General features: G+C 68.3%; 3 protein-coding genes and 2 non-coding genes across 5 annotated transcripts; all 5 read right to left on the bottom strand.

Annotated features, from left to right (window-relative positions):
- Positions 1–220: 220 nt before the first annotated feature.
- LOC118253208 (heat shock protein beta-7-like) lies at positions 221–1,832 on the bottom strand. The gene is made up of 3 exons (XM_035557358.1): positions 1,706–1,832; positions 1,023–1,174; positions 221–433 (listed from the first exon to the last, which is right to left on the bottom strand). Exons 1-3 carry the CDS (start codon positions 1,830–1,832, stop codon positions 221–223), a joined length of 492 nt encoding a protein of 163 aa, XP_035413251.1.
- A 2,020-nt stretch (positions 1,833–3,852) lies between these two features.
- On the bottom strand, positions 3,853–7,953 carry FAM131A (family with sequence similarity 131 member A). The gene is made up of 6 exons (XM_035557290.1): positions 7,817–7,953; positions 6,094–6,224; positions 5,179–5,272; positions 4,897–5,079; positions 4,563–4,691; positions 3,853–4,304 (listed from the first exon to the last, which is right to left on the bottom strand). The coding sequence occupies exons 1-6, from the start codon at positions 7,845–7,847 to the stop codon at positions 3,853–3,855; spliced, it is 1,020 nt and encodes a 339-aa protein (XP_035413183.1). The 5' UTR covers positions 7,848–7,953.
- Positions 7,954–9,619: 1,666 nt separating this feature from the next.
- EIF4G1 (eukaryotic translation initiation factor 4 gamma 1) lies at positions 9,620–25,800 on the bottom strand. Its single transcript, XM_050712469.1, is given in 32 exon segments — positions 9,620–10,763; positions 10,888–11,028; positions 11,129–11,210; positions 11,302–11,436; positions 11,532–11,630; positions 11,834–11,915; positions 11,998–12,123; positions 12,269–12,441; positions 12,590–12,705; positions 12,788–13,044; positions 13,676–13,778; positions 13,869–13,971; positions 14,078–14,178; positions 14,276–14,429; positions 14,798–14,902; positions 14,978–15,214; positions 15,304–15,450; positions 15,725–15,922; positions 16,005–16,178; positions 16,369–16,488; positions 16,733–16,866; positions 17,219–17,405; positions 17,594–17,682; positions 18,716–19,666; positions 19,970–20,036; positions 20,118–20,210; positions 21,138–21,250; positions 23,092–23,191; positions 23,496–23,669; positions 25,521–25,549; positions 25,552–25,606; positions 25,726–25,800. Coding segments are annotated over 32 exon segments (4,902 nt in total). The 3' UTR covers positions 9,620–10,581.
- Positions 16,254–16,329, bottom strand: LOC118253218 (small nucleolar RNA SNORD66). The gene has a single exon (XR_004780366.1). It is a non-coding gene; the product is annotated as a small nucleolar RNA SNORD66 (small nucleolar RNA).
- LOC118253217 (small nucleolar RNA SNORD66) lies at positions 17,479–17,555 on the bottom strand. The gene has a single exon (XR_004780365.1). It is a non-coding gene; the product is annotated as a small nucleolar RNA SNORD66 (small nucleolar RNA).
- Positions 25,801–27,028: the final 1,228 nt, after the last annotated feature.

The following is a 27,028-nucleotide window of genomic DNA, read 5'->3' as shown; positions in this document are numbered from 1 at the left end:
CTACCAGCTCCTGGGGCTCCCCACATCACTACCTCCACCCCCCCTCTCTGCCCCCAGCCCCGGTGCCCCCCAGGGCATGGCCACAGCCTCGCTGCATCACGCCTGTGTAAATACAGAGATTTTTATATTAATTTAATAAAAGGACTTTATAAACAGAGCCGCCACGCCGCAGCACGGAGGCACCGGCCGAGCCCCTACCCTGCATGGCCTGGGGTCGCCGTCACTGTCCCCGCACCGGCCCCGCTCCCAGCGTGGCCTCGCTGCGGTACAGTGGCTGCGGGGGCTCGCCGGGGCGGGTGCCGGCGCGGCGCCGGGCGGTGATGAGCAGCGTGCCAGCCTCAGTGAGGGCACAGCTCACCGACAGGGGGTCCGTGTCCTCGGGCAGCCGACACTGGTGGGTGAAGGTGTCACACACGGTACCATCCTCGGCCACCTGCAGGGAAGTGGTGCCGGCACGGTATGGCACGGTGCGGCACAGCACGGCACGGTGCAGCACAGCATGGCACGGTATGGCACAGTGCGGCACAGCACGGCACAGTGCGGCACAGCATGGCACAGTATGGCACAGCGCGGCACAGCACGGCACAATGCGGCACAGCATGGCACGGTATGGCACAGCGCGGCACAGCACGGCAAGGTGCGGCACAGCATGGCACGGTATGGCACAGCGCGGCACAATACGGCACGGCACGGCACGGCAACACACCATGGCTATGCACAGTGCGCACTTCCCAGTTACCCCAGTGCGTGGGGGATTCCCAGCCACCCCAGCAGGGAGCAGCTCCCAGTTGCCCCAGTCTTACAGAGGGGTTGTTTCCAGTTCCCCCCATTATCCCAGTGACCATTCCCAGTTTCCCCACTCTCAGCGAGTACAGTTCCCAGTTCCCCCAGTGGCTGCTCCCAGTTATCCCCATGGAAGATGGGTGCCACGGGGCAGGGCTGGGGCTTGTCCCCCACCCCAGGCAGCAGGGGTCTGTGTTTGGGGTACGGGGGCTGCCCCCCCCCACCCCCCGGCTCCTCACCTTCTCAGCCTGGATGGCGACGTGGCCATTGGAGGTGGTCACCACGATGTCGGGGGGCTCAAACTGGCTGACGTCGGCCACCACCTGGTAGGTGTCCCCCTGGGCCCGCACCCAGGTGCCCAGGCTGCACGGGTACATGGCCCCCGGGGACCCTGCGGGGACCGGTCATGGGGGTCGGCAAGGTGGGGGGGCACAGCATTCAGGGGTGTCAGGGGGATTGGGGGTGCAGGAGAGGCTGGGGATGCTGTTTGGGGAGGTGGCAGGTGACACTGGGGGCTGGGGACATTGGGAGGGCTGCATGGGTTGCTGGGCACCCCAGGTATATGGGGCGGGGGTGGTACAGGGTGGGCTGGGGGTGCCCAAAGGCTGTAGGAGGGTCTGGGGGGGGGGGCATGGGTGGCCTAGGAACAGGTGGGGACACAGGGGATGGCCAGGAAAATTTGGGGGGAGAAGGCTGGGGGGGGGGTGGGCGCTGGGGTTTCTGGGACATTGCGGGGGGGGAGAACTGGGGACACAGCACCTGGGGACCTTGGGGAGCACTGGGGGGGGTGGGGGGGGGGGCGTGAAGGGACTTGGGGGGGGGGGGGGGTGCAGGATGATCCAGAGAGCCATGGGGTGCTCAGGGGACAGGGACAGGGCTCAGGACAGGAGGGTACAGCTCGGGGTCCCCCCCCACCCCATACCTGGGTACCCGAAGGCGTCGTAGCGGTACCGCTCCCCCTCGAAGCGGGGCTCTGGGTGCCCCGGCCCCTGGCTGTAGGTGCTGATGCACTCGGTGCGGTACGTGGCGGCCGAGCTGAGCGAGGCCATGCCACCGTGCCAGTGCCACAAAGCCCCTGTCCCCAGCGCCCAGGTCCCCAGGGGAGGGGGCCGCATACCGTGCACCCGCCGCCGCATGCCCATAATTAGCCCGGTGAGGCACGGCCACCCCGGCCAGGAATGCGAGATAACGGCCGGGGCCTCTCCGTCACCCTGCGGCGGGGGGGACACGCAGGGGACGTGCCGTTGTCACCGCCATCCCGCCACCCCCAGCAGGGCCCCCCCTTAGGGACCAGGTGCCCCCCACGCACAAGGAGAGGCAGCCGGTGCAGCGCTCACACCACTGACTTTATTGGAGGCCTGGCGGGATGGAGGTGGGGGTGCTGGGGGGGGGGGGCGGGCACCCACGGGCACCTGTGGGCACCCATGGGTGCCACGGCACGGGGCTGGGGGCAGCTCCCACGGCCCCTGGCACCCCGTGGGTACGTACCGGTGTGCACACCCATGCTACCCGCACGTTTGCACACATGCAGGCGTGCAGACACATACATGCACACGCCCCCGTGCACGCACGTGTTCATGCACGCACACCCGTGTGCTCGTGCACACGCGTACCCGTGCCTCTGCGAGCACTGCTCCACGCACATCTATGGAGCTACGCGCGCACACCGAGCGAAGCCCCCACACCCCTTTTCCCCCATCCCAGGGTGGGTTTGGGGCCACGACTCCAGGCTCGTCCTGCCCGGTGTCCGCTGTCCCCAAACAGCATGGGGACATGGTGCCATCGCTGGCCGGATGGCAGGGAGCCCCTCGGCGTGGCGGCCAGCCCCTGCGCCCCCCCAGCAGGTTGGCCGTGCAGGGGTGGGGACCCCACGGCGGGGACAGGGTGGCATGGGGCAGCAGTGGGGGTGTTTGGTGGTGCGGGAGTGAGGGCACGCGGAGGGTGAGGGGCTGGGGGTGCAGGGGGGGGGACACCGTGGCCGGGCAAAGGGTGGCATGCAGTGGGCGAGCGGCCCCACGAGAACACGTGCCATGCAGGAAGAAGGGGGGGCAAGCGTTGGCGAAAACTGGCATTCCTTCCCCAAACGGTGCGCCCGGACACCTGGGGGGGCCCCGTGCCGGAGGGGGGGGGCCGGTTGCCCTTCATGTAGGCACTTGGTTCCCTGCTAGGGGTGAGTGACCTGGGGACGGGGATGTCGGTCCCGGGACCTGCTGCTCACCCCGCCCCCCCACGCACCCCAGTTTGGCCCACGGCAGACCTGGGGGGCTCTGGACACTGAGCCCCCCGGCGTGTGCCCGCTTTGGGGCTGTCTGTGGGGTGCTGTTGCTGGTGGCCACCCAGCACCCAGCCTGGGGGGGGGGGCCGTGCCCACCAGGCCCCCACCCACAACCTCCCTGTGCCAGCCCCACACGCGTACAAAAGCCGAGAGAGCCCCAGCACTGCGGCGCATCCACGGCCCCCCCCCCAGCCCCCCGCCCCGAGGCAGCAGTTCACAGTATAAAACTCGGTCCAATAAAAGCCAGTGGGGGGCGAGGACAAAAGCCCCCTGCTCCCCAAATCCCCCCCCCCCCCCCACAGTCCCAGTGCTGCCAGCCCAGGGTGCGGGCACAGGGCAGGGGCACCGGGGGCTGCCCAGAGAGGTTCGGCTGTGACAACAGGGGGGGGGGGGGGCCCTGTGCCCAAAAAGGGGAGCCCGGAGCGGCGAAGGGGGGAGCATGCGAACAGCCAGCCCCCATGAATTCAGGTCCCATCAGTCTTGGGGGGGCACGGAGGGGGCACGCCGGGGCATTGGGTGGGGGGCTGACCCCCAAGCCCTTCCCCACGCAGTCCCTCCCCGGTTCTCAAGGAAAAAAAAAAAAAAAAAAAAAAACAGATGAGGGCAAAGAGATGTGGACGAGTGTGGCCGGGGGGGGCACACTGAAGGGGGTGCACCTCTCTGTCCCCCCCCGCACCCTGCTAGCGCAAGGAGCCACAGCAGGACCCGTCCCTCGCCCAGTGCGGGGCTGGGCCGGGGCGCGGTGGCAGGGGGCCGGTGCCCCGGCGGGAGAGGCAGGGTCCCCGGGGGGGGCCTCACGGCTCCTCGGCCTCCTCCTCCTCCTCCTCCTCCAGCGACACCACCCCGGAGGAGGCGACGTCGGAGACTTTCCGGCAGAGCGGGAAGTCCTTGCTCAGCACCACCTCGTCCTCGGCGGGCGAGAGGCAAGCCTCGGCGTAGGACACGGGGTACAGGGAGTCCTGGCACCGGAGCCGTGCCAGGCCCCGCAAGGCACTTTGGCTGGCCGGGGGGGGCAGCTTGGGCAGCAGCAGGTCCTCGCCCCCCAGGGAGCCCAGCAGTTTGGCAGTGAGTTCGGAGGGCGACACCATCTCCAGGCTGCAGAGGCTGGAGCAGAGGGTCTCGGGGGACAGGGTGTGCGAGGAGTCGCTCTCGGGCTCGCAGGAGCCGTGCCGCACGCCCAGCTGGCACAGGTGGCCCTGCAGGAGGTCTCGCAGCAGCGCGCTGGCGGGCACCGAGCCGGACAGCTCTGCGGGGAGCAGGGGTCAGCCCCGGTGCCATCCCAGTAAAAGCCACCCCCCCAACCCGGTGACACCACGGGGACGGTGCCGCCTTTGCCCGCAGAGAGCTCCATGCACAGCACAGGGACGTGCCGGCACAGGGCACGGTGCCGTAAGGAGGTCACCAGGACGGGAATCGCGGCTGGGCGTCGGGCACCCCGCTCCCTCCCACCGGACTGTGCCCCATGGTGCAGGTCACTGTCCCCACGGGTCCCCGAGGCGCTCACCGGTCGGCTGGGAGCTCTCCGTGGAGGGCATGAAGTCCTCGTCGTAGGACTCGTCGTTGGAGTCGTCCCCGTCCACCGAGGACCAGGCGCGCAGCTTGGCCTCGGCGATGGCGAACTGCTCCGCCACGCCTGGCAGGGACAGCGCGGTCACGCCGGGGGGGGGGTGTCCCCAAACCCCTCGGTGTGCCCGGCAGCGAGCGTGGCAGGGACACGCCGGCACAGCGAGGATGGGGAATGGCAGGGATGGCCCACCGGGACGGGGCACAGCTCCCCATGGGATGGAGGGACGGACGGAGGGACGGGTGGGGATGCGGGGACCCCGCGCGGTGCCCACCTGCGGCGAAGCGCGCCTCCTGCTCGCCCTCGCTCAGGTGGCAGTAGGAGCTGAAGGCGCTCTCCAGGGCGGCGGGCGGCTCCACGGGCTTGCACCAGCCCTTCCACTCGATGAGGTGGGCGACGCGGCCCTGCGCCATGGCCGTCGGCTTCGTCACGTGCTCCTTCACCACCTGCGAGATGCCTGGGGCGCCGCCGCGTCAGCACCACGGGGACCCCACCGCCCTCCCCGGTGCCCCCCCCATGCAACACCCGGACCCCCACCCCCCCCCCCAGCAGTTACCGTGCAGCGAGGAGCGGGCCAGGGCGGCGATCTCCTGGATGGTCAGCGCGCGCCGCGACTTGGGCAGCATCTCGACGGTGTCTTCAACATTGACCTGCGGGGACGGGCGGGGTGTCACGGCCCCGTGTGCGCCGCGTGCCAACAGCCCAGTGGGGGAGAGCACCCTCACCGTGGGTACACCGCACCACCGGCTGTGTGCACGTGTGTGTGTGAGCCATGTTAGTGCGCACACGTGCTGTGCACGCTTGCACCCTCATACACACACAGCACAAAGGCTTTCGGTGCACGCACTTGCACGTGTGCCCGCTCACATCACCATGTATGTGCGCGTGCTGACCACAAACACACACTCTGCACACATGTGCGTGCACACACACGGGCACTCGCTGCAGACAGGTCCCCCCTTGCTGTGCATACATGCGATCACCGCACCCACGTGTGCTCTCCGTGCACACTCCTCGTGCACAGGTACTGCACGCATGCGTGCACCCCCATACGTGCGCTCACTGCGCATGCGTGCACCTGCACACGTGTGCATGCCAACTGGTGCAACCGACGGTGCCCCCCGGCTCACGCACACACGCACGCACACACACGTGCAAGGCCTCCTGTGCCGGGCTCCCCGGTGCGCGCCGTGCCGGGGCGTCCCGCAGCGGGTCCCCGCTTCCCATCGGCGAGCCCACGGCCGTGGGGAAGCGATGCGGGATTTGGAGGCGCGCAACAAATTGAATTGCCATGGCAACGCGGCGCCGTGGACTGATTTCTCCCAGGATACAGCCCGGCTCGGGGCTGACGTCAGAGCAGCCCCGGCGCCGGCTGCGCGCTGGCAGGGCCAGGCAGGGCGGGCAGGCAGCGGGGCCCCCGCGCTCGGTGGGGCCGTGCGCCCCGGCACGGCTCGGCACGGCTCGGCGGTACCTCGAGGAAGTCCTGGCTGTCGAAGGAGGCCTGGCGCAGCAGGCGGGGCAGCGGGGCCGGCCGGGCAGCACGCAGCGGCGACAGCGCTTTCACCTCCTTCCACTCCACGCACAGGGTGGTGTCCACGGCCACTGCGGGGAGAGCCGGGGCGGCCTCAGCGCCTCCGTCCCCAACAGGATGGAGGCTCCGGGCGGGCTCCCTGGGGCAGCCATCCCTCGCCCCGCATGAGACCGGACACAACTCATGGCAGAGATCCTTCCCCCCGCGGCACTGCGGTGCGGGTGACTCACGCCCGGGCAGCTCGTCCGCCTGTGTCAGCGGTAACGCGCGGCACCGGCCTGGCACCGGCACCGGGCGCACGTCCCGGCTTGGCAGAGGTGTTGGGAGCAGACCCCAGCGGCGGGCACATCTCGGGCTGTGCGCACCCGATGGGGATGGGATGGGGATGGGATGGGGATGGGATGGGGATGGGGATGGGATGGGGATGGGATGGGGATGGGGAGGAAGCGGTGGCATCCAGTGCCAACGGGGGGACATGGCAGGGTGCCCCTGGGGTGGGGCCAAGGTAGGCAGGGAGCAAGGGGGGCTTTGGGCAGGGTTTAGGGCCTGGGCCAAGCGTTGGGTATGGGGAGGGGGTTGGTGCTCCTGCACCCCCTCCAATTCCCCACCTCTGGGACCGGAGGGGAGCAGACAAGAGCACAGACACCTGTGCTCCATCCCAACAGCCTGACATCCCCAAGCAGATGGGTGCCCTCCCCCTCCTGCATTGGGTGCCCCATTGCTGGGGCCAGGGAGGGTCCCCATGTCTCTGCAGCCCCCTGGGGGCCACAGCAGGACGTCCCCACGGAGCCTCACCCCCCCACACACCGAGGTGGGCCCGGCTGACGTAAACTGGCCGTGGGGTGGGATATGGGGGAGCAAAGCGTGCTCCCCTGATCCCCATCGGGGGCAGCCCCTGGCTCCTGGGGAAGCTGCCGACGGCATCACCACGGCATTGACTGTGGGCAGGGGCACCCCCGGGACACCCCGGCATCGCCCCCCCCGCACCAACACAGCCCCCACGGGTGCCAGCCCCCAGGAGAGGTTGGGATCACTGCACGGCCCCGTAGCCACCCACCGCCCCCACCCCCCAGCAGCACCCCCAGGACAGCTGCAGCACCCCCACAGCACCCCCACGGCACCACCCCGCATCCCCGCCAGCCCCCGTAGACACCCCCAAACCCCCCCATCCCTCACAGCACCCCACACCCCGCCAGGCCTCTAAACACCCCCCAGCCCCTTCGCAGCCCCCCCACCCTCACCTCCCCTATCTCCCCTCTCCCCCTGCGCCCCCCAGCTCCCCATAAGCAGCACCCCAAGGCCCCAACCCCACAAGACCTCCACGGCCCCCATCCCCTATATAAACCCAAACCCCCCAGCACGCTCAAACCCCCCATATCCCCCCCCCAAATCCTCCAACCCTCTGCGCCCCCTGCCCATGTCCCCAAACCCCGTAACCCCCCAAACCCCACAGCCCCCCCACACCACCACCCCCATCCCCTACCCCCCAACACCACCCCAACCCTTCTCCCACCCCCACAACCCCCATAGCCCCCCTAACCCCCGTCACCCTCCCCGCATCCCCCAGCCCTCCGGATCCCCCAAAAGCATCCTCCCCGTAACCCTCTCTCCCCCCACAGCCCCCCTCCGCCCCCGTGCCCCCCTCCCGGCCCCGCTCACCCACCGATGGTGGTTTTGGAGCCGATGCAGCCCATGCTCCCGGGGGGGCCCCGGTGCGGGCACTACCGCCGGCTCCGCGCCGCCCGCATCGCCCCCCGGCCGCATGGGCGGCCCCGGGCGGGGTCCGCGCCCCCCGGACGGTGCTGCCGGTGCGGGACCCCCCCGGGAGGTGCGGGACCCCCCCGGAGGTGCGGGAGCCCCGAGCGGTGCCTGCGCCGGGCCGGGGAACGGGCACGTCCAGAGACGTCACTGCTGGGGGAGGAAGAGGAGGAGGAGGAGGAGGAGGAGGGAGGGAGGTGGGGAGGAAGAGGAGGAGGATGGGGAGAGATGGAGGGAGGGGAGAGGAAGGCCGGGGAATGGACTGGGGGGGGGGAGGAGGAGGAGGAGGAGGGGAGAGGAAGGCTGGGAGGAAGAGGAGGGTGGGGGGGAGAAGGCTGGGAGGAAGAGGAGCGAGAGAGAGGAGCGGGGGGCTGAAGGCAGGCGGGGAGGACGAAGGAAGAGGGGGGCTGAAGGAAGAGGAAGAGGGGGATGAAGGAAGGGGGGGCGGCGGAGGACGGGCGGAGGAAGAGGAGGGGGCTGAGGAGGAGGAGGAGGAGGAGGAGGGGAGGAAGGCCGGGCACCGCGGAGAGCGCCGTGCCAGCACCGCGGACAGCGCCCGCCCCGCCGCGGGCCGGGGCTGGGGACCCCCCAGGGACACCGGGACCCTCCCAGGACCCCTGGACCCCCTCAGGGACCCCCAGTCCCGCGCACCTCCCCTGCATAGACCACTGCATGGGGCCAGAGCGCAACGAACCCCCCAGAGAAGCAGCAGCACACAACCCAAACCCCCCGCCCCCCCCCAAAAAAAAAAAAAAAAAGCCAGGCTAGGGGCAGCGCAGCCCCCCCGGGTGGGGAGCAGCCCCCGCTGTAGGGCACGGGGGTTTACTTCGGTGGCAGCACCCACAGCACCCCAAGGAGAAGGGGCACCGGGGGCCCGCAGCACCACAGCAGAGGTGCTGGGTGCTTCAGGGCACGCTGGTGCTGGCACCACCGCGACCGAGGGCGGCTGTTCACTCTGGAACCTACTGACGGCACATTCACGCTGTGGCACCTTTACCCTGGCACGGCCACCGCGGCACCCCGGCCCTCGGCGAGCAGGGCATGGGAGCAGATCGGGGACCACCCCGCTTACAGGGGAGCTGGGGGGCAGGCACCCCCCCAGGGCCCCGCCTGGCCTCTCCCTGCCAACTATTTCCCAGCACGAGCGCTGCCAGGGCTGCAGCTGGGCCAGCTCGGGCTCCCATCTGGGGAGCAGGCTCTGGTTAACGCTCTGGGCGCTCTGGGCTACGGCCAGGGTGACTCAGCACGGGCAGCCCAACGCCGGGACGGGCAGCCCCAAGCCCCAGGACACCCCACAGGCACCCACAAGAGGGATCGGGTCCCCCAGCCCTGTCCCCATCGTTATCACAGCACCGAGACACCAGGACGGTGCCAAGAACAAATCCCCCAAGGGATTTATCCCCCCACCGTCCATCCCTCCCTCTCCCTTTCATGCCCAGCCGCGGGCAAAACCCCACAACTGCCCCGAGCACAAGAAAAGGGACATTCGGGGACAATTCCCCCATCCCCAACACCACACTGAGGTGGCAAGGAGGGGGACACGGAGGGACATCCAACCCCGGGAGAGCTGAGCGCCCCTTCCCTCCCAGCCCCGGGGTGGGGGTACCTACCGTCTGCCTCGGGGTGCCCCCGCCAGCCCAAGGGACAAGGGACACGGGACAAGAGGGCACAGGGCCGGGCGGCAACAGCGGCACACGGGGCGTTATTTAGCAATGTTCTTTTATTTCCAGTTTTAAGGTGAAAAGATGCCTTTTTAAATCTTCAATTAAATACTCCATAAAGAAAAAAAAAAAAAAAGAAAAGAAAAAGGCAAAAAAAAAAAAAATTATTTACAAATTCACGTGACCAGTAATTGAATCCTTGTTTTAATAATTACACGTGCGGCTCGTCACATCCGGCGCTCTATAAATACAGGGGACGCGGATGCGGGGCCGCCCCGTCGCTTGCCCAATTGTGGCCTTGAACGTTTTGAGGGGAGGCTGGGGGCTCCGGGGGGGGGACAGGGACTCAGCCTGGCCCAGAGAGAAGGGGTCACCCCCCCCTTCCTCCCCAGCACCCTCCCCAGGTGTCATAGCAGGAGCTGGGGTGGGAGGGGAATGATTTATATTTAAAATAAAAAACCTTTGGGGGGGGGGGGGGGCTCCAGGCAGTGATGGAGGAATAGGGGGGACAGGGGAGGGGGAGAAATCACACTCCTGTCCCCAAACCAAATTTAATAAGTTTATATATATATATATCTCTATATTTCAGCAAGAAGTGGGGAGGAGGAAGAGGAAGGGGGAGAGGAGGGGGGGAAGCGTGTCCCCATCCCGTCCCCCTTCCCCGTGACGTGAGCCTGGGGGTGCTCGGCCCCGCTCCCGGTGCCCCAGGGTGCCTGTGCTGGTGGGGGGGGGGTAAAAGGAGGGCCCCAGAGCAGCCCCCCAGCGCCACCCACCTCCGTCAGCATCCATCCGTTATCATCGTGACAAACCAGTACGGGCCTGGCCCGCGGAACCGGGGCGGGGGGAGGAGGGAGAGGAGAAATAAAACGAGAGGGGGGGGCGCAGCGGGTCCCCAGACCCCAGTGTGAGAGCAAGTCCAGGGGGTCGGGGCTGGGAGGGGATGGAGTCGCACCCTGGGGTGCCCCCCGCTCTCTCCCCCCTTCCTCCTCGTCCTCCTCCTCACGGGCACTCAGTTGTTATCCGACTCGTCCTCGGCTTCCCGGAGCCAGGTGAAAAACGCCGTCACCGACTTGAGGGCCACCCCTTTGCCCTGCTGCTCCGACAGGTCCTTGCTCGACTCCCACTTGTAGAAGGCCTCCTCCTTGATGACGTCCTCGTCGTAGAGGGCATCGAAGAACATCCGCAGCAGGTCTGGGGGGAGACGGAAGGGAACCCTGCCATTCCCCAGCCACCATCCATCCATCCATCCGCCCCCTGGCAGCGGGGACGCGCCTGCCACCCCCCGTCCCCGGGCCTGCTGTCCCCTGACACTCACTCGGAGGCTGCTCCAGCTTCACCACCAAGGCCTGCAGGGCGTAGAGCGCCTGGAGCTCCTTCTGCTCGTCCCGCATGTACTTCTGCAGCAGCTTGGCCCGGTTGCGGATGACCAGGGCGTCGACGCGGTACGGGTTCTCAACTGCGGGAGAGGAGGTGTGAGGGAGGGGCAGCGAGACACACACACACACACACACCCCCCCCCGTGGCCCCCGCCTCGCCCCGCCGCGAGCCCCACTCACAGACGATGGCTGAATGGCACACGGACGTCATCAGGGCCCTGATAAACATGTTGGATGAGACCTGCTCCTCGCTCAGGTTGGCCTGCGGGAGGGATGAGAGGGGGGCTGTAAGACCAGGGCTGAGCCACGAGGGTGCCCCCGAACCCCCGCGGGCGTCCTGCCCGCACCCTGACCTCGATCCAGTCGTATATTCTTTGGTTGTTCGAGTTCTCCTTCAGCAGTTTGTCCATTTGCTTGCACAGCTCCTCCGAGGTCAGCTCCTTGCAGCTCGGCGTGTCCGAGCTGTCCCCCATGGTGTACTCCAATTTCTGGGGGAGCAGGGGGAGAGCAGCTGTCAGGGGCAGCACAGGGGGAACGCCACACCGCCGGCAGCAGGGCTAGGGGTCCCCACATGGCCCCTCACCTGCTCTGTGACAAATTTGTTGACATCCTGGTCCTCGGGCAGGAATTCCTTCCAGCTCAGGCCCCCGTCCCGCCACAGTTTGCCTGCGGTCTTCTGGCTCTGCGAGAAAACCCAGAGTCAGCCCCGGGTGCTGCTTGCTCCCCATCCCACAACCGGCTGCCCCCGGCTCCCCGACGCACCAAGGGGCACTGCCATGCCCCCGACGCAGAGGGGTTTGACCCCCCACCCCCTGCTACCCCCCCAGGAAGGCTGCCAGCCCCCAAACCCACGAGCTGGCAGCTCCGTGAGCACCCCGCACTTACCATGCCCTTGCACAACAAGCCCAGCACCTCGACCAGCAGCGTGGTGGCCTTCCCGATGGGCACCAGGGGTTTCGTTATCTCCCTGCGGGGCGCAAGCAGCAGGGCTGTTAGACGTGCCCCCAGGACCCGCTCCAGGACCCCAAAAGAAGCCCCGCAGCCCCCACCTGAACAGCTCCTCCATGGGGATGCCTTCCTCCTGCAGGATGGGCGTGATGAGCTCGGCCAGGTACAGCCAGATGTGCGGGATGTCGATCTCCATGTCCTCTGCGATCTCCAGGATCTCCCGCAGCCTGCAGGGCAGAGGTGGGACGTTGGGATCCAGTTGGGATCCAGCAGGCTCCGTGCCCTCGGCTGGGAGGAGCCTCGGGAGGTCTCTGGGACAGATTTAAAGCCAGGCAAAGAGCGCCTGGGAGGCGGGCTGCCTCGGTCCCTCACCCTTTGTAGTACTGCTCCTTGGAGAGCGTGCCCGCCTTCACCAGGTGGCACAGCAGGACCCCCATGTGCTCGCGGGAGATCGTGCTCCTCTCCAGCGTGGACTCGATGCCGTTCCGCACAAAAACGTAGAGCAAGGAGGGACTGCCCAGCTCCTGCACGCACTGCAGGGCCTCCTGCGGGAAACAGGAGGGTCAGCGCCGTCCCACGGGACAGCCCCGGCTCCCCCTCCTCACCCCGGCACCACCAGCACCACTGCCCGGGGGAGCGGACGGCATCCTAGGGGGGCCATAGGGTGCTGCACCCGCCACCCGCTCCTCTCACCTTCATGTCATTGATGTGCAGATATTCCTCTATGATTGCCTTGGATTTCTTCTCCAGCTCCTCTTCTGACAGCGTGGGCTTGGGCGATGCTGCGGGAGCTGCTGGCTCTTGTTTAACTGAGGAGAGCACGAAGATCAGGCACCGCCCGGCGCCCAGCCCGCAGCCAGACCCCGAGGACCCCTCTCCTCCGCAACTCACTGGGCTCTCGGCTCCGGTCCCGTTCCTCCGTCATGCTAGCAGCCTTGCGCACGGCCTCGGGGCCGCCCTGCTTCTCCCGTTCCCGGCTCCTGTCCTCCGTCTCCTTGCTGAAGCTCCTCTTGGTGAGGGCAGACCTGTTCCTCTCGCCCCGCTCCCCCCGGTCGGGACGCTCCAGGCGGTCGCTGCCCTTCTCCGAACGCGACTCCCGGTCCCCTCTGTCCCCGGCCTTTTCTGACCTGTCGCGGCTGGAGCTGCTCCTGGGCGGGAGGAGGAAGGAGACAAGGTGAATAGGGGCACTGCCACCCGCCCTGACCCCAAACTGCAGAGCTACACGAGGCCAGGCTGTCTCACCCCAATCCCCAGCCCTCCCCAGTGCCTCCTCGAGGACTTGACTGCCCTCACAGTAAGAGAATCCCTGTTTTGCCTGGCTCCATCCTCCCCACACCTTCCCTGTTGCAGGCTGCAGATCCCCACCCCGCTCCTCTCTTCTCCCAGCCGAACAGACCCAGCTCTGCCAGGGACCTCATGCTCCAGCTCTGACCACCCCAGCAGCCCCCACAGGATTCCCCCCACTTTATCAACGGATGCCTGCCCCCAGGACACCCAGACTGTGCTCAGCACCCAGATGTGGCCCTCCCACGTGCCAAACCACAGGGAGGAAGCCCTGCTCTTGCATTTCTGAGGGCACCAGATGGGGTCAGCCTTGGCTGCAAGGACCCGCTGACTCCACCGAGCTCCCCCCGAGGCCCCATCCTGGCAGAGAGGACGACTCCAGCCTAGGCAGAATCTGCTGTCTGCACATCCACTGCCCGATTTGGGGGGTTCCGCCCTGTCCTGCACACACCCCAGCCCACCGGGGCAGTGCCGGGACGCAGGCAGCACGCTCACCTCTGCACCACGCGACGGGACTCCAGGCTCTCGGCAGGGGTGGACTGCTGGAGCGCTGAGAAGCGGTTCAAGGTGCTTGTGGCCGGTCGCCCTGAATCAGATGCTGGGCGTGAAAAGAGGGGAGTCTCAGAGTTCGGCACGTCCCCGGGTGCAGGAACTGCCAGGGGAAGGGTCCCAGCCCCACGCCGCCTACCTGAGTCGGCCGGTTTCGCGCCTGACCCCCCGCTGCTGCCTTTGCCCCAGCTCAGCCTCCCGCCCGGCGCAAAGAGCTGGTTGTTGGAGTCGATCGATCCAGGCTGCGGGCAGAAAGAGGGTCAGCTGCGAGCCCAGCACCACGGCTGGGGGGCAGGATCCGGCCAGGATCAGCCGCCCTCACTGTGCCGGGCTCTCCCCCAGGCTCACCTTGGTGATCTTCGTTAGCCGGCTGGTGTCGATGGGCCGGTTGCCCTTGCTGATGGGCACCGTGTTCCAGCCGTCATCTGCGACCAGGCTGCTGCGTCCACCTGGGCACAAAGGGCACAGAAGTAAGGCACAGCCCGGCCTCGATTCGTGCCCAGAAGGAGCAACCTGCACCCGGCGACCCGGAGCTCAAGCACTCACTGCTGGAGGACGGCCCGGGCGGTCCTCTCCTCTTGTCTTTTGACATGAGCTGCTGCACTTTGATGTGTTCCCGATGCTCCTCCATCTCCGCCTCCTTGTGGATCTGGTCGATGGTTTTGGGGCCCTGGTCTCCTCGCCGCGGCACCCAGCTGTGCTGCAGAGGGCAGGGGAGGAGGGCAGGGGGCACTCAGACGGCTGAAGGATGGAGGCACAGATGTTCCCCCTTCCTATCCGTCCAGCCCCGAAGCCCACCTCAGCCACCACAGCTCCCCACGTACTGTGGCAGCTTTTGGCGCTCAAGGGCTCGGTTTGAGGAGCTCCTCTGCATTAAACAGCTGCCAGTTACTGTGCGCCCGCTACCGCTGCCATGCTAACCAAGGGCCGGGGTGTAGCATGGTGTCTCCGGGGCTGGCCACAGCTCACGTACCCACCTCTGTGTCCCCAGCAGGCTGCTGGCGCTCAGAGGACACAAGCCAGCAGCTCCACGGGACAGCACTGGGGACAGCTGGCCACGTGCCTTACCTGCCTGAGGTCAATTACATCCTGTAGCATAAAACGGATTCGGGATGATGTCTTCTTCTCTTTGATGATCTTCTCCATCTGGTTGAAGTACTGGTCCATTCTGGGCTGTAGGGGGACAGAGTCACGGTCACGTCCCTCCTAAAGGCAGGGCAGGGCAAGGCAGGGCAGGGCAGGGAGTACCTTGGCCTTCTCAAAGTCCAAGTCCTTGCCAATCGTCGTAAGCAGGCGGCAAAGGCACTCGAGAGACTCCTCGTCGTGGTTTTTGAGCAGCTTCACCACGCAGTCGTGCATGATGGCCTCCGTCAGCATCTTCAGCTTGAAGAGCTCTCCGATGAACTTGATGTTGCCCAGGGACCGCCGGCGGGCCTTGTCCCGCGCCTCCTCTAGCTCGTCCTTCATGCGGGCCTTCTCCTCGGGCTGCGGGGGGCACGAGGGGGCAGGTCAGAGCCCCCAGCCCTCAGGCACGCCGTGGCAGCCCCCAGCTGCAGCCCCCCGCCCCAACTCACAGCGCTGGCATCGTCCATCTCCTTCTGCCGCTTCTCAAAGATCTCGTCGTCATCCTTGTCCTTTTCGAACTCCTTCTGGCAGCGGTTGAGCAGCAGCTTGCGGAAGTTCACAGTCACCGTGGGCTTGTCTGTCGTGGGCACTTTGAGCTGCAGGAAGAGGCAGAGCCCAGGCAGGGAGCGTGAGTTGTGTCTTCCCCCAAAAGCCAGCAGGCCTGGGTGTTGCTCAAAGCAGGGAAAAGCCACCCTACACCTCCATGCCGCCATGCCATGACTCTGGGCTCAGCCCTCCAGCCGCACACCCCATTTTCCTCACCTTAACGGTGAGCTCCCCATCACACAGAGGCATTAACACCCTATCCTCAGCCATAGCCCCTCCACAAACCCCTGCCAGCTAGACCAGAGCCCCCCGGCCCCTGCTCACCCCCATAAGGCAACGGCACATGTTAGCATAGGCAACAGAGAAGTTTGGCTCCGAGATGGCCTTCTCGAAGACGAGGTCGATGACGCCCTTGAGCCGCTCCTCCGTGTCGATGGACAGCTCCATCACCTGCTTCATCAGCTGCTGGAACATCTGGGGCGTCAGCTTGTTGAGGATGCTGCGGACGCGGCGGAGCAGTTCCTGCAAGGACAACGGAGTCACCAAGACGGGATGCCATCCCCTGAGGGCACCAGGCTCAGCGCCCGCCCGTCCCAGCTCCCACCTGCGTCTTGATGTTCTCGGGATCCTCCTCCTCGGAGGCACGCTTGCTGCTAGGCTTCCAGGCCTTCTCGGCCTTGTTCAGCTTGACGTCCTCGTTGAGGGACACAGTGGCAATGATTTTACGAGGCTCCTTCCTCTGGCTCTGCTGGGAGCGGCGGGGCCCCAAGCCTGAGGGCTGACACGGGGAGAAAACAAACTCAGCTCTCTGCTCCAGCCCCTTGTGGGGGGGACAGGATCGGCCGCCGTGCGCCCGCTCAGATCCTCAGCTCCATCACGGACATCAGTGGCCCAGACACAGCGGCTCAAAGGCTTGATCATCACCGAGAGGCAGAGGGGGAGGAAGGAGGAGCAGGGCAGATACTCACCAGGCCCCGGTTGCCCATGACGGGCCGGCCAAGGTTGGCGAAGGAGGGGGTGAAGTCGGGGCTGCAGTTCATGCCGCTCAGGCGGATGGGGTCGAGCGCCCGCAACGGGGTCTTGTTGGCCTGCGAAGGTACACAGGGCTGAGGATGCCCGGGGGCAGAGGAGCGGGATGGATCCATCCCCCAGCCTCAGCGCCGGGACAAGGAACTGGAAAAATAGCCCCCAGCAGTGCTCCCCACACCTCCCCCGGGCTCTGCTCACGCACGAGGCTCGCTGCGGGTGCAGGTCCTTGCCCAGCCCAGCCTTGCCACGGCGTGGAGCAGAGCTGCCCGACCCCCCTACCCCTCTTCCCAGGACCGCACCAACCTTGTCCAGCACCACATCCGTGATCTGGGGCAGCCCCTCAGGTTTCTGCATGCTGGCAAAGATGAACTGGAAGCCCAACAGGAACTCCCGGTCGTATCGTTTCTTCTCCTCGGGGTTCAATGGTTTCCATTGCTCTGCGGCGGGGAGAAAAAGGGGGATCGTGATGCGGCCCCGTACCTTCCTTGGGGAGCAGCAAGGTGGGATCCAGACAGCTACAGAGCTGCCGCAGCCTGGCAAATCACGAGCATGACCCTGTTCGCTCACATAGAAAGCCTGACGGCACCCTTAGATAGAAGGCCTGACGGCACCAGCTCCCTGCCTCCTGCACAGGACCCTCCGTCCCCTACCCCGTGCCAGGCTTGGGGACAAGATGAGGAACGTGTGAGGCTGAGGGCAGCTGGACCCTGCCGCCCGCCACCCTCCCCACCGCTGGACCCCGAGGTGGCGGCTCCCAGCAGAGGTCTCTGGGGCCGAGGCGCAGCTCACCTTCCTTGTAGCGGTACTTCTGGTCCCCTGCCTTGCCCTTCTCCGGGGCCAGCTTGTCCTCCTTCTCTTCCCACGTCTCCTCCGACTCCTCCTGGGGCCGGGCGGGGGCCGTGTCCTCCGTTTCACGGGCAGGGGCGGACGGGGGAGGCTTGTTTTCTGCCTCTGAGGCACTGTCACTGATCTGAGACTGCACGGGAAGGCACAGCGGTCACGCTGCGAGGCCAGTCCCGTCCCCTCGGCCCCACACCAGGCGTCCCGTCCCCCTCAGATCCTCAATACCATCACGGAGCATCAGTGGCCCAGACACGACGGCACAAAGCAGAGTTCATCACAAGAGGGACGTCGGGCGACCCCCGGGTGCCTCGGGACACTCACCTCCTTAAAGGCATCCAGCAGGTCGCCTACTGCCTCCTTCTTGTTCAGCTCCTTCATCCTTCGCTTCTTCTTTGGCACCGACACGGCGACTGGCGGGGAGGCAGGGACGTGAGGGCCGGGCACCGATGTAGTCCCCCCCCCCCCGCACACCCCAGGGTCACCAGCGAGGCCCCAGTAACACCGACGGGCTCACGGGGACACGGTCCCACCGCTCCCCAGCACAGCCTGCCCCCAAACACACTGCGTGCCCACCCTGCTGGCCCTACACCCCCCACCCACACCACCGCGCAGAGACCCCCACCCGCCCTGCTGCCCCCTCCTCGCTGTGGCACCACGTCCACACCCTCCCCTAGCCCCCAGGCTCCTCGTGGGGCCTCTGTCCCCGTGTAGGGTGTCCCTTATGGTGACACCCTCTACACACCTCTGTCTCCAGACATGATGCTCCCACGATGCCCGATCCCCCCCCCGGCACCCCCTATAAACCACTGCACACAGCCGTGCTCCCGGGAACACCTCTGCACCCTGCAGGGTGCTCTGTACGGGTACCCCCCATAACTCATCGCCCCCGCCCAGCCCCAGGGCACCCCACGAACAGTCACACACCTGTGCCGAGCGCTTCAAAAAAAAAAAAAAACAAAACAAAAAACAACAGGGAACATCTTTCCCCCCACACCACAAGCCCACGGCTCCCCGTTTTCCACCAGGGTCCCCGTGTACTTCCCACGTGCCCACGCAGAACGAACGCCCCATAATCTCACGGTCCCTCCGAAGTACATCTCCACCCGTGCACGGCACGCATCCCACGTCCTCCCCACGCCCCCAGACGGCTCAGGACGGCCTCAAATAGCACCCTGATACCCCCCCCACACCCCCACGTAAGGCACCCCGTACACATCCACCGTGCCCCACGTCCTCATGAGCCAGGACACCCCCAAACCTACACCCCACACTCCTGCACCCCATCTGGATGTGCTCCACGGACATCTCCCCCACCTGACACCCAGACACCCCATACCCACGCGCCCCACATCCTCCCCACGTGCCTGGCACCCCATTGAGGCACCCCCCGGCACCCCCCACCCACCGCGGGGCACCCCACGACCCCAGCCCAGCATCCTGAACCTTGCACAGTCGCCTCCAAGCTCTGCGAAGGGGCAGGGGCCGGGCTCGAGCTCCGCTCCTGGGCCTCGGCGGGGCCTTCGCTCTCCTCCTCCTCCTCCTCCACCGGGGGGGAGGTGGGGGTGCCGGGCTGGGCCGGCTCCTCGGGCTCCGAGATGGGGCTGACGTCCGATTCGGGCTGCTCCTCGCCCGGCTCCGCTTTGCTGGCGCCCTCCACCCCGTTGGGCAGGGGCAGCTCCTCGGGCTGGGCGATGGGGGAGGCCGGGGCGGGCGCCGGGACGGGCTCCGGCACGGGCACGGGTACAGGTACGGGCACCGGCTGGCACGCGGGCGCCTCGGGGAGGGGCTCGGGCAACTCCTCTAAGACCCCGTTGGCCTCGGCGGAGGGCTCCGGGGCGGCGGGCTCAGGGCAGGGCTCTTCCCGGGGCGGCGGGGGGCTGGGGGAGGCGGGTTTGGCGGGCGCTTCGGGGGCCTGCGGGACGACGAGCGGCGGCGGCGACGGCGCGGCCGGCGCCGGGGGCACGGCTGGCAGCGGGGGGGTGACGGGCGCCGGCGGCACCTCGGGTGGCACAGGCGCCTGTGGGGTGGGCTCCGGGAGGGGAATGGCGACCTCTTCTTCCTCCTCCTCCTCCTCCTCCTCCTCCTCCACCACCCCTTCCTCCTCCTCCGCCGCGGCCGCCGTGTCCATGTCGGGCTGGGGCACGAGGGGCAGCTCCACGGCCCCTGGCACTGTAGTGATGGCGCTAAACGTCTGGTGCGGGTCGGGCGGTGCCTCGCCCTGCTCCACTTTAGTGTCCGCATCCACGGGGGGCTCCATCGGCACCAGCGTCACGTCCGAGAGCACCACGGGCTCCACCTCGGGGATGAGGGGAGGGGGAGGCGACGGGGACGCCGACTTGCTGGGCTCCAGGGAGACGGGCTTGCTCACCACCAGCGCGGGCTTCGGGCGGTCATCTGCAAGAGGGGCAGCGTTAGCGGGGGGCTCTGATCCCTGCTGCGCCCCGATTCCCTCTAGATCCCAGCAGGAAGAGAAAGAACAGACGTGCCAACCCACATCAAGCTGACAAACATGGCACAGGGAAAAACGCAGGTCCTTCGGTGCTCAGAGAACAGCCAGGGCGAGCAAAGGCAGCCCCCATAAACTCTCCTGGGCCCAACAGTGGGGTCGCTGGTCCCCGGGTCTGGGGAAAGACCTCACAAGCCCCAGGCGAACTGGCTGCACGCCCCGCACAGCCACCCCCGAGCGCGCACTCGTACCTGGCCGGACAATAACTGCTACATGAGGGGTCTCTCCGTTGGCCTGGGGCTCCAAACCGCTTCCAGCCTAGGGGCGCAAACAGGGAGTTGTTAAGCGGGGCCCCGTGCACCTCGCGACACCCCACCTGGGAAACGGGGGCCCGCTGACCTGGGGAGGGGTGGGGGTAGATGAGGTCCTCGCTCCGGACATGATTTCTTCAGTGATGTCTTTGCCGCCTTGGTTAGGGTCTCGTATCCGGATCTGCCCAGGGGTCGGAGCGGGGGGGGTGGGGGGGAAGCGTCAGCGGGGTGGGGGGCACAGCACCCAGCGCCTCCCCCTTTCCCTGGGCCTGACACCCCCAGGACACCCCCTTTTCTAAGCAGAGAGGCAAGAGGCTCATTCAGCGCCACGCCTGCCCTGACAACACACAGCTGGGGGACCAGCGGGTGCCATCTCCCCTCCCTGGGGGACACAGCGCCCAGCAGAGGGGTGCCTGCCCCGATGCCCGGCAGGAAGGGACAGCGCAGGGCAGGGCGAGCCTCGGAAGACACCGTGCCAGGCAGCCGGAGCCAGCGGGATGTCCCCAGCCGTTTTGGGGTGTCACAGGCGCTGGTCTGGGCATTATCTCCAGGGCCTGGGGCTTTGCCAGCCCCACACCTGCTGCAGGCACAGCAGCACCACGGTGCGCCCTGCTGCGGGGCGAGCAGGCACGACGCGCGGATCCAGGACCCTGTTTCAGGGCACAGAGGAGCCCCAAGGCTCTTGCTCTCCCATCCCCAAACACACCCGGCAGGAGCGCAGCCCGGGGGGCTCCGACGCCCCTCCGTCAGCACCCCCCGGGGAAACCCCCGGCCCGGCAGCACCCCCTGCCCCCCAGCCTGCACCGCGGGGCCGGGCGGGCAGCCGCTCGTCTCCCCGCTATAAATAGGCCCCGCGCGAGGCCTCCGAGCGCCGGCATCTCCGGGAGCAGACAGCAGTTGGCAGCCGCGGCACCCCCGCCCCCCCGGGAGCCGTGACTCAGCACAACGCCGCCCGCCGGGACGGCCAAGGTCGCCGGCACCCGCCGAGCCCCCCGGCCCGGGGACGCGGCCCCGCGCTCCTCCCGCACGGCACCGCGGGCACCGGGACGGGGGCTGGCACCGTCCCTGTCCCCCCCCCCTCCCCGGAGGCACGGGGCCGGCTCCTTACCGTCTTGCGCTCTCGTTTCGGGGGGATCGGCGGCTGCTGGCTCACGATGACCTGGGCAGTGGGGACCCCCGCCGGGAACTGCTGCACCCCCTGGGCCGGGTAGTAAGCCCCCGCTGGCGGAGAGGAGAGACAGCGTCAGAGGCAGCGCCAGGCCAGACCCACCGAGCCCGCTCCCCAAAACACGAGGGGGGCTGCCGAGAGCCGGGGGAACCCACGCCTCCCTCCAGCGAACCCCGGGAGCATCCGGGCCGGCTTCGGCTTCACCCCAACCCGCCCGACAGGCCCGCCCGAATTCCTTCCCCGTGAGGCAGAGTGAGGCACGGCGTCCCCGCGCCGCCCCCACGCCCAGCCCGCGCCCCAAGGGCGCTCGCCATGCCCACCGGCCCCTCCGGGACGCTGGGCCATGGCCAGGCACGGGAGCCACGGCTCGGCGGGCGGCTGCCTTCCTGCCCGCTCCCTTATCTCCCCCGGGCCAGCAGCAGCAGCCCCAGGGCGGCTCCGTGCAGCCCCGTCCGCACCCTCCATTCATTCACACCCTGGCCCGGGGGGCTCGGGCGCCTCGGGCGCCCCGCTGGGACCCCAGGGAGCACAGACGGCTGCCGGGGGGCTGGAGGCAGCGCTGGGCCCGGCTCCGGGCCTGGCACGGCCCCCAAAAGCCACTGCTCCCGTCCCAAAGGATCCGCGAGCATCCCCCCAGGAGCACGGGAGGGCCGGCGTGGGCCGGGCAGGGAGCGACCGCGACAGGGACGCCAGCGCGGGGAGGGACAGGGGCAGCTGGGCCTTGGCCTCCACCCAGCTCCAGCACTTTCCCGGCTGTGCCGAGCCCGAAGCTCGCTCAGAGATGCCCCGGCCCCGTGCTGGGCACCCCTCCTCCTCCTCTGCCCAGGAGGGCTGCGGGGCCAGCCCAGCTGCCCGGGGGGAGCGGGAGGGAGAGGGCAGGCCGGGGTGGCCCCACGGGCAGGAGGCAGCACGTGGTGGGAAGCGACGGGGCCGTGGGGAGGACCCCGGGGCTAGGCTGGGGGAGCAGGGGCACCAAAAAGGCCTCGCACCCCAAAACCGGGGGAAGGAGGGGACCCCAAAGCCGCAGGCGGGGGGACAAAACCGCCCAGGGCTCCCGCGGGATGCCCCAGCTCCGAGCACAAAGGTGCAGCCAGCCGCTGGCCTGAGCGCTGCCTGGGGCCACCTCCTCCCTCCGAGGGGCTGCCGGGACCCGGGGGAGGCAGCACGGGCACGTACCTGGCTCAGGAGAAACCCATCTCCGCCCCGGTTTGCCTTGCTGCCGTGCCGGGGCCGGGCCGGAGGCCTCGGCTCACATTTCTGTGTGTGCCGGGCCTCCCGGGACGGACCAAGCCTAAATATAGTCACAGCCCGGGTGGCCACATGCGAGCGGGGGGAAGGAGGGGGGGGGCTGCTTCCACCACCGCTCCCCAGCTCCGGGAGAGGGCAGGCACGGAGCAGCCGCTCCCCAGACCCTGGCCCCACAGTCCCACAACCCCGCAGCCCCACAGCCCCCCGGCCCCACAGCCCCCCGGGGGGCTGCAGCTGGCCCGGGGAGGCGGCGAGCTCTGAACAACTGCTCGCTGCCTTCCCGGTGAGCCGAGGGGGGAGCAGGGGATAAAGTCTGGCCTGTCGCTCTGCCGGGCGGTTAAACATTAATCGACCCCGATTTGGGAACGGGATGGGGGGGGGGTGGGGAGGGGGAGGCGGATGGATGGGTGGGACACAACGCACGGCCTTTGGTGCTGCGCTGGGAGATGCAGAACGCCCCCCTGCACCCCAAAACTGTTTGTAAGGTGTTAATAGTCACAGAGCCCGGGGGGGACGGAGGGGTCTGTGCTCGGCCCACGAAACCGGGGGGCTGCGGGGATCCAAGAGTCAGGGGAGCAAACGGGGCAGGGTGCTACGGACGGAAAGGCAGTGGTGAGCAGAGCAACCCCCCCGCCCCGGTCTGTACCGTAAGTCCCAAATTCCGTGGGGCTGGCTCCAGGGTAAAAACTAGGGGCGCCGGGCTGCACCGGGTACTGCTGGGTCGGGACGACGTACGTGGAGCGACCCTGCAACGGGGGAGAAGAAGAAAAGGCTGGTTATGTCCCCGCAGGACGCAGGCGTACCCCCAAACCCCACATCAGGGGGCTGCCCACGGCACCCCAAAGGGGCTGAGGGGGGGCCAGCACCGCCTGCAGCCTCAATGCAGAGGTGGGAACACCCCAATAGGGTCAGCGGGAGCTTGGAGAGCCCGGGGGACGCCCTCCACCCCCCGGAACAGAGCTGGGCTCCAACCCCGAGCAACATCCCCGTGGTCCCCCCCCCCCCCCACGAAACCCCATCCCGCAGAGCCCCGTGGGCACGAGCCCTCACCTGTCCGGGGATGTAGTACGCTCCTTGGGAAGGCGTGTAGGATATCTGGGAGGGTATCATCATCACCTGGGAAGCGGCTGGATAGACATGGGCGGGAGGGCCGGGCCGGGCCGTCGTGTTGCTCTGCACGCGGGACGCGCTGGCGGGAGGCTGGGCCCTGTTCTGGTAGAAATGCTGCGGGAGAGACGGGAGGGGGGGGGGGGGGGGGGGCACGGCGTGAGGACGGGGCACCGGCACCCACCCGCCCCCGCACCCCAGCGGGCCCCCCCCGTCCCCCCGAAAACCACCCCGGGCACGGGGAGCGGCGCCGGGCGGAGATTTTAAGCGGGCAGCACCCCCCTTATCCCCCCCACCGGGACGGATCCTTCCCCCCGTTGCGTGCGTGTGTCCCCTCCCCAAAGCCCCAACGCACCTGGGGGGCCGCCTGGCTCCATCCGACCCAGCTCATGCCCGGCGCAGCCCCCTCCCAGCCCGACGGGGCCGGCAGCGCCAGCGCCCGGAGCCCGGCCACGGCCGCACGCAGCTCGGCGGCGGGTCCCGGCGTGCCTCGCACCGGGGCCGGCGCTCGCAGTGACTGCTGGGACCTGTAGTCCTGCCCTGCTCCCCTTCCTTCACCCGCTGCTCTCCCTTCGCCCTCTGCTTTCCCTCCCTCCTTCCCTCCCGGGCAGCAATGTTGTGGGTTTGGGGGGACGCCGCGGCCCTGGGGAGGAAGGACCTGCGCGCGTTCCTCCCCCCCCCACCACCACCACCGTGCCCAGGGCGAGGAGGAAGCGTTACCTGAAGAGACCTGAATCCTCCCTGTTAGCAAGCGCACGGAGGGAGAGGGGAAAGAGAGAGAGAGGAGTTACCCGCCGCCACGCCGGGACGGGGCACGGGCGGCAGAGGGGGCAGGAGGGGCGGCAGCGCAAGGCCGGGGCTGTGGGATGGGAGAGGAGCCCCCAGGTCGGGCTCGGTGCGTGTAACGAGGTGACAGCCGCAGACACACGCACAGGAGAGCGGGGAGCCCTTCGCCCCGTGCCCACGTCCCGAACCCGCCCGTGCTGGGGGGGCCGAGCACCTCGAAGCCCTGCCGGCCCCCACGGAGGTCCCTGCGGAGCCGGGGGTCCCAAGCACAGCGAGGACGTGGCCAGGCCTGTCCCCAGCAGCCTCCCCCCCCGGGCCGATGGAGGCCCAGGGCCTTCGGTTGTGCTCCCAGAGGCCGCACGAGGTGGGACGGACACGGACAGGACCAGGGGGCCGCATCCAGTCACCTCCGCAGGCCCCAGCCCCAGCACAGCCTCGGGGGGCAGTGGGGGCACAGCACAAAGCCACCCCCGGGGTGCCACCTTGGCTAGGGACAGGCCAGCAGCACGGCACGGGGACACCCCGGGGTACCGCTGCGGCTTTGGGAGACCCTCCCAGAAGGGAGACAGAGGAGGAAGAGGAGGAGGAGGAGGAGGAGGAGGAGGGTACAGGCAGAAGCAGAGGCCTGGGTTAGCACAGGCACAGCCGCATGCACCGGGCTTCATGCAAGAGCTCGGAGACACTGCAGCGAAACCCCCCCGGCAGATCCAAATGGGAGGGTGTCCCCCAGTCCCCAGCCAGCCCCCCCGGGGGCCTCGGTGCAGCTCCCCGCCTGCCCCCTTCGTTCCGCGGGGGTGTTTCTGCGCAGTGTCGGGCGCTGAGCATGCGGGGCAGGGGCTGGTTAGTACCTGCTGGTGAATAGCACGAGGCCCTGCTGGAAACTGAGAGAGGAGGAGAGCGAGGGTTGGGGACGGGAGGAAGGAGAGAAGAGCAGTCACTCGGTGGGAGCCCCGGCAGGAGCCCTCCCCCCCCCCACCCCATGGCCGGGAGGGAGGGACGAGGTCCCCAGACAGCACGTTACGATCGAGATTTTGGGCGCAATCCCCCTTGCAGACACACAATGGCCCCACGGGCCAGGACCAGGCTCCCTGTGACCCCCCAGAGAGGAGCGTGGGCTGCCGAGGAGCCCAAGCGGCCCCTGGAGCCCCCCAAGTCCCCTCGTCCCCAGGACAAACCCCTTACCTGTCGCGGCTGAGAAGGCGTATTCATTGTGAGGTCGGTGCCGGGTTAAAAACCACAGGTGCCGTCTGACCGGGTGGGAACGTCGACTGCAGGGAGGCGGGGAGGGAACGGGTCGGCACCACGGCACCCCGACGGCCCCAGTCCCCAGGCGGGGAGGCAGAGCCGGGCGCCCCCCGACCCCAAAAGCTGCCGGAGGGGCTGTTACCTGTGGAAGTCCGGGAGAAGGGGCAGGGTGCGGGGCTGTCGGGGCTCCTCCTGTGGGCTGTGGAGCTTTGTTCATTTCATGTGGTTGGACATAAGGGTCCCCTCGCTATCTGCGGGCACAGGGACAGCGGCCGTGAGGACCGTACCCTCAGCACCCCAGCCTGTGCGCGCCTCCTATCCGCGTCAGCCCCTAAAAGGGGGCAAATCCAGCCCCTAAACCCACCCACCCCCCCCCCCCGGGGGTAAAACCAGAGCCGTGCCGTGCCTGATAGACCGCATCCAGGGCACGGGCACGGGGAGAGGGGAGGACAAGGGCAGCGCCCAGCAGCAGAGACCCATCACCGGTGACCACCCAGCTCCGGGGGGCCGGGGTGGAGCCGGGCAGGGGCTGACGCCGGGGCACCCCGGCGTCAGCCCCTGCCCGGCTCCACCCCGGCTGACCTACAAAACGCTTCCCCCGGCCGGCCAAACCTGTTCCTGCCGGTGGCGCTGGGTCCCCGCCGCAAACGCCTACCGGGGAGGGCAGGGAGCAGCTCCCACGTCCCGTCCCGTCCCCACGCCGCCACCGCTTCTGCCCACGGGGACGCGGCCCCCGGGGCTGGCACCCTCGTGCCCTGCCCGCCCGACGCCGGCCGGGTCCCGGGAGGGACTTGGCACCCGGTTGCCGCGCTCCCCGCCCCAGTGCAAAGGCCGCCTGGGCAGGAAGGGGGGGGGAGGCGCCCCCCGGCCCCGCAGCCCAGCAGGGGTCCCCCGTACCCATAGTGGACGGGGGAGCTCGCCGCCCACCTCGCCACCTCGCACGGTGCCTGCCGGTAACCCGACAAACGGCTCTGTCGGAGCTCGTGGCCCAGCGCCGCAGGCAGGATCCGGCCCCGGATCCTCAGGCCCTGCGTCCTGGCCCCAACACCACCCCACGCTGCCCCCCGTAGCTGGGGGTGCCGGGCCCACCACAGCCTTCGCAGGTGGCCCCAGCCGTAAGCCCGGGGATCAATCCTGCTGTGGTTTGGGGGGCTCGGCATCCCCCACGCTCCCCCGTCCCCATCTTTGTCACTCGCCCAGGGTGCTGAGCACCCCCTGCCCGGGAAGCGGCCACGTTAAAAAGGCAGCCCGGTGCTTGGCACCGGCCGCTCGAAAACCAGCGGGGAGGAAAGGATTAAAGCACGGGCGGGGGGGGGGGGGGGGAGGAAAGGAACTCCAAAGGCACGGAGGGGGACAGGGTGACCCAGCCCCCCCGGCACGGAGCTCGATACTCACCCCCCGCGGGAAAAACCTGGGCCGACTGAGCGGGCCTGCAGAGACCTTTC

Source organism: Cygnus atratus, chromosome 9 (genome assembly GCF_013377495.2).
Source record: "Cygnus atratus isolate AKBS03 ecotype Queensland, Australia chromosome 9, CAtr_DNAZoo_HiC_assembly, whole genome shotgun sequence".
Lineage (NCBI taxonomy): Eukaryota > Metazoa > Chordata > Aves > Anseriformes > Anatidae > Cygnus > Cygnus atratus.
The sequence above is the reverse complement of the archived record's forward strand: the minus strand, read 5'-3'. Positions and strand labels throughout refer to the sequence as shown.

What these genes read in the sequence shown, in the direction of transcription:
- LOC118253208 (XM_035557358.1), bottom strand. Translation starts at nt 1,832, where the DNA reads ATGGCCTCGCTCAGCTCGGCCGCCACGTACCGCACCGAGTGCATCAGC. An exon ending in CGACGCCTTCGGGTACCCAG is followed by an intron (nt 1,175 to 1,705) that starts GTATGGGGTGGG and finishes CGGTCCCCGCAG; the next exon opens with GGTCCCCGGGGGCCATGTAC. An exon ending in TCGCCATCCAGGCTGAGAAG is followed by an intron (nt 434 to 1,022) that starts GTGAGGAGCCGG and finishes ACTTCCCTGCAG; the next exon opens with GTGGCCGAGGATGGTACCGT.
- FAM131A (XM_035557290.1), bottom strand. Translation starts at nt 7,847, where the DNA reads ATGGGCTGCATCGGCTCCAAAACCACCATCG. An exon ending in ACAGCCAGGACTTCCTCGAG is followed by an intron (nt 5,273 to 6,093) that starts GTACCGCCGAGC and finishes CCGTCCCCGCAG; the next exon opens with GTCAATGTTGAAGACACCGT. An exon ending in GGAGGCGCGCTTCGCCGCAG is followed by an intron (nt 4,692 to 4,896) that starts GTGGGCACCGCG and finishes TGTCCCTGCCAG; the next exon opens with GCGTGGCGGAGCAGTTCGCC.